This window comes from Galendromus occidentalis, unplaced genomic scaffold (genome assembly GCF_000255335.2).
Source record: "Galendromus occidentalis unplaced genomic scaffold, Mocc_1.1 scf7180000077442, whole genome shotgun sequence".
In the NCBI taxonomy this organism is placed as follows: Eukaryota; Metazoa; Arthropoda; class Arachnida; order Mesostigmata; family Phytoseiidae; genus Galendromus; species Galendromus occidentalis.
In genome coordinates this window covers 1-3699 of record NW_003805430.1, presented here as the reverse complement: position 1 = coordinate 3699, position 3699 = coordinate 1, and the positions used below count along the sequence as shown (strand labels likewise).

Sequence of the window (3699 nt, the reverse complement as noted above, 5' to 3'; positions counted from 1 at the left end):
GAGCTCATGAATGGATTCTCCACCGTAGTCACGGGATGACCATCCGCGTCGCGATAGAACATTGTAATGTGATCAACAGGGGCGTGCCCAGGATTTCGTCTTGGGGGGGGGCAACATTCATCCCGGGGTTCGTCGATCTCGACTTCGCCGTGAACCGAAGACAAATGAAGAGACCGTTCGTAGGCACCATTCATGTTTATATGATATGATAAGGAAGGTAGCTAGCTTAGCTTATCGATTATATTACAAGAGTCGGAGGCGGCTTGATGCCGCTCCTTGCTAAAAGTTTCATCCTTTGACTTCACTCAGGACACAATTTGAGGAGGTATGAGGTGTTATCATTCGATTTAGATGTTAGGAAGTTATGAGATGAGTCATGAGTTGGGCAAACTCTTGCTTCTGTCTCATCCCCGCTCCTCGCAATGAGCGACAACGACGATCTTTCGGATTGAGCGATGGCCATCGCCTATAGAACAATGTCTAACCTTCTCGGATCCTGGGCGATTAAATCGACAACTTCGTCGACACTAACCGGTACATCGCGCTGCAGAGTCATCGAAGCCAATCCATTGAGTCGTTCATGCCCCATCGTAGATCGAAGATAAGTTTTGAGCAGCTTCAGGGAGCTGAAGGTTCTCTCGGGTGTTGATGTCGTCACGGGGAATGTGGCAAATATCTGGAGGAGGGTCGCGATCTTCGGATATTCGATCCTTGGACAAAAGCTGAGTGCTTCGATTGCGGTTTCTGGAAGCTCGTTCCCAGCCTTCCTGCCCCACTTCGCCTTCCAGCATTCAAACTCCCCTCTGAGAACGCTGGCACTGCAGTCTAAGTCGGTCTGATAGAAGTCCAGCGTTTCAATGAGATCGGCGAAAGTGCTACTGACGGTATACTTCGGTACAAGGCATTGGACTTTCATTGCCTTTTGCCGAGAATCGGCGAACAGCGAACGAAGCTCCTGGATCAAATGGTCAAGATACTGAACGTACATAGTCACCCGGAAATAAGCTTCGGGTGTCTCCGCCTGATGATTTTCCCTGTGCATTTGTCTACCGCTAATGCGAGGCATTTTGATCTCGACATCCAGCAGAGCGCAGATCTCTGTGACTTCATCGTAGATTATCTTGAACTCGGTCTCAACATTTTGACGCTTAAGCTCAAGAATGGATAAGATGTTGTCGACCATCCTGAGAGCGGCAAAAATATCGAGGCTTTTTTTCTGTAATTGCATAGACAACGGGAGAAAAATGCACGAGAAGCTCTCAATGGTGAGTAGAGCGAACACGAAGTCGCATTTGCAGACGGAGCTCTCTAGTTCGTATGCTCGCACGCCAGTTTCACCCGTGACTTGTCCGAGCTCAACCAAACAGTGGAAGAGGGGGACTAGAAGCTCTCTGAAAGTAATGAAGGCGTGGTGCGATTCGACCCAACGAGTGGGGCACAGAGCTTTGAGCCGTGTTTTGGACGACGTGGGTGCGTGGGCATCTATCTTATCCATCAGGCATTGGTGTCGCTTCGTAGACTTACAGAAGAAGTTACAAACGCTCTTGACGACACCAGCGGCCAGTTTGATAGGGACAATTTCGGCGGAATGGACGAGCGCGAGGCTGAGGCAATGACTGGCGCAGTGAAAGTACAGGGCTTGAGGCACCACGGCCTTAATTTCTGCTTGGACACCATTTCCAGCTCCTTTCATCGAAGCACAACCGTCATATCCTTGACCTCTGATATTTCTCACGTCGACTCCTTCCTCTTCCAAAGCATCCAAGATGGTACGCGCTAGCGCGGCTCCGGTTTTCTGAGCTACGGCGCAGAACTTCAGAAAAACTTCCTTGACGACAGGCTTGCTGGCTGAGGTCGATATGTAACGCAGGCAAATCGTCAACTGATCGATCCTACCGGCGTCTGATGTCTCATCCGCGAGCACGGCGTAGAACTTAGAATCATTGACCTCCCGTACTATCTTTCTTCGGATGATCTTTCCTATTGCCGCTATGAGCTCATTTTGGAATTTATTGCTCATGTATGTCGCGTTTCGTTTGAGATTGTTCAGATGCTCTTCAAGGAGAGAGTCTCCACAATCAAGACGAAATCTCAAGAGCGCACGGAATTTCCGTCGTTCGCGTTTTCTCCGCCCGAATCGAGAAGTCCGTTGTCTCTGTGTCCCCTCAGGGGTATATTCTGTCTACCACACAACAGTATCGTTTTCACGATGGGTATCAATCTCTGGCGGTTCTTCACAACTTGCTCTTCTCGGGCTTTCACTAAACGATTTCTGATATCGAGATTGACTCGGTCTCCATGCCACTCAAGAAAGTCATTCGCGCTCTCACTGGCTCTGCGATGATACTCACTGAGAGCGTGATTCTTGAGAATGTCGACTGCTTTCTTGAACCTGTTCAGCGGCTGAGTGATGAGTACACCTCGCTTTCTGAGACCCCCGTGGCTCGAAGATTCTGTTTTCGCAAAAAGAACGCAATGCTTACAGAAACCTCCACCCCCAAACATCTCACTGTATGCCAACCAAGGCCACAGACTGAGATAGTGGTATTGGAACGCTCGAGAGCGATTCGACTCTATCGTTTTAGGGAAAGCATACTCTTTGTCCGGTTCCCAACAGTGTGTCAGAGCCTCAAATCGCTCCTCGTCTGTCAGGGAATGGTCGCAACTTCCATTGCTTGTCACGAATTTCCCTATATCCATGGGGTTGAGAGCGACTCTCTGTCGCCTCGCCGACGGTGATGACACGGTCACTTCGTCTCCCAGCGTTGTCGCGTCTGGAGCAGATTCTTCCTCATTCAGCGCAACTCCGGATGGTACTGATACTGATGCGAAGTGATCTGTGATGTTCCGAGCTTCGGTCAATTCATTTGTAGAAGAATCGGGTGGAGTCTCGATGCTTTCACTGTTCTTTCTCGAGAAAAAAATTGTGAGCTTACTTTGCCCAGCCATTATCTCTGCTTGGCGATCCTTCGTCGCTGGATTCACAGTCACTTATCAGAAACAGAGAAATTAGGTCATGGTCATTCGCTCCCGCCTCTAGAGAGAAAAATCATTCCTCTTCGAAATCAGTCGACACCAGCAGCTGCGCGGAGAGTCAAGCGCCACAGGTCTCGATGGATGGTGGATACATCCGTCTACACATACGCGTATATGTACACGCAAAACATTCGAATCCTTTCCCACGCCTCCACTCAAACCATGTGGACCTGAAAATCTTGGGGGGGCCATGGCCCCTTGGCCCCCCCCTGCGCACGCCACTGGTGATCAAGGAATCCCCCCCCATATAATAAAGCTACAGTCTCTGTCCGTCCGTCAGTTCGCGTCCTATACAGCGATTGCCTCACGTATGCTGCCACTTTTTTCAGCCAAACGATTCGAAACAACCCCTTCTTCAAAACTATTTAATCCCATACTTGAAATGCATACAGGCTTCGAGAAATCTCCCAGAAACCTGGACATCTTTGTCGTCCACAGCCATATTTTCATGGCGGTCTTCGTCACCTTGAGAAACTTTTTGCTTTGCCTCTAAGCGGATCAGCAACGAAGTGCGTCTCCGATTGGAGCTCAATCAGAGAGCCTGCCGCGACAAATCCATTACGCCTAAACTTAGAGTGACGCGAGTGAGGGAAGAGTGACGTCGGCGGCTAGCAAGAGATCGCATGCGAATAGGTAGAGCACAACGCACAGAAGACCAAGATG

General features: G+C 49.7%; 1 protein-coding gene across 1 annotated transcript; it reads right to left on the bottom strand.

Annotated features, from left to right (window-relative positions):
• Positions 1–466: 466 nt before the first annotated feature.
• On the bottom strand, positions 467–2949 carry LOC108864253 (52 kDa repressor of the inhibitor of the protein kinase-like). The gene is made up of 3 exons (XM_029111468.1): positions 2937–2949; positions 2187–2837; positions 467–2055 (listed from the first exon to the last, which is right to left on the bottom strand). The coding sequence occupies exons 1-3, from the start codon at positions 2947–2949 to the stop codon at positions 467–469; spliced, it is 2253 nt and encodes a 750-aa protein (XP_028967301.1).
• Positions 2950–3699: the final 750 nt, after the last annotated feature.

Coding starts and splice junctions, on each gene's coding strand:
- LOC108864253 (XM_029111468.1), bottom strand. Junction 2,056..2,186: donor GAAAACGATACTGTTGTGTG/GTAGACAGAATA, acceptor CTCTCCTTGAAG/AGCATCTGAACAATCTCAAA.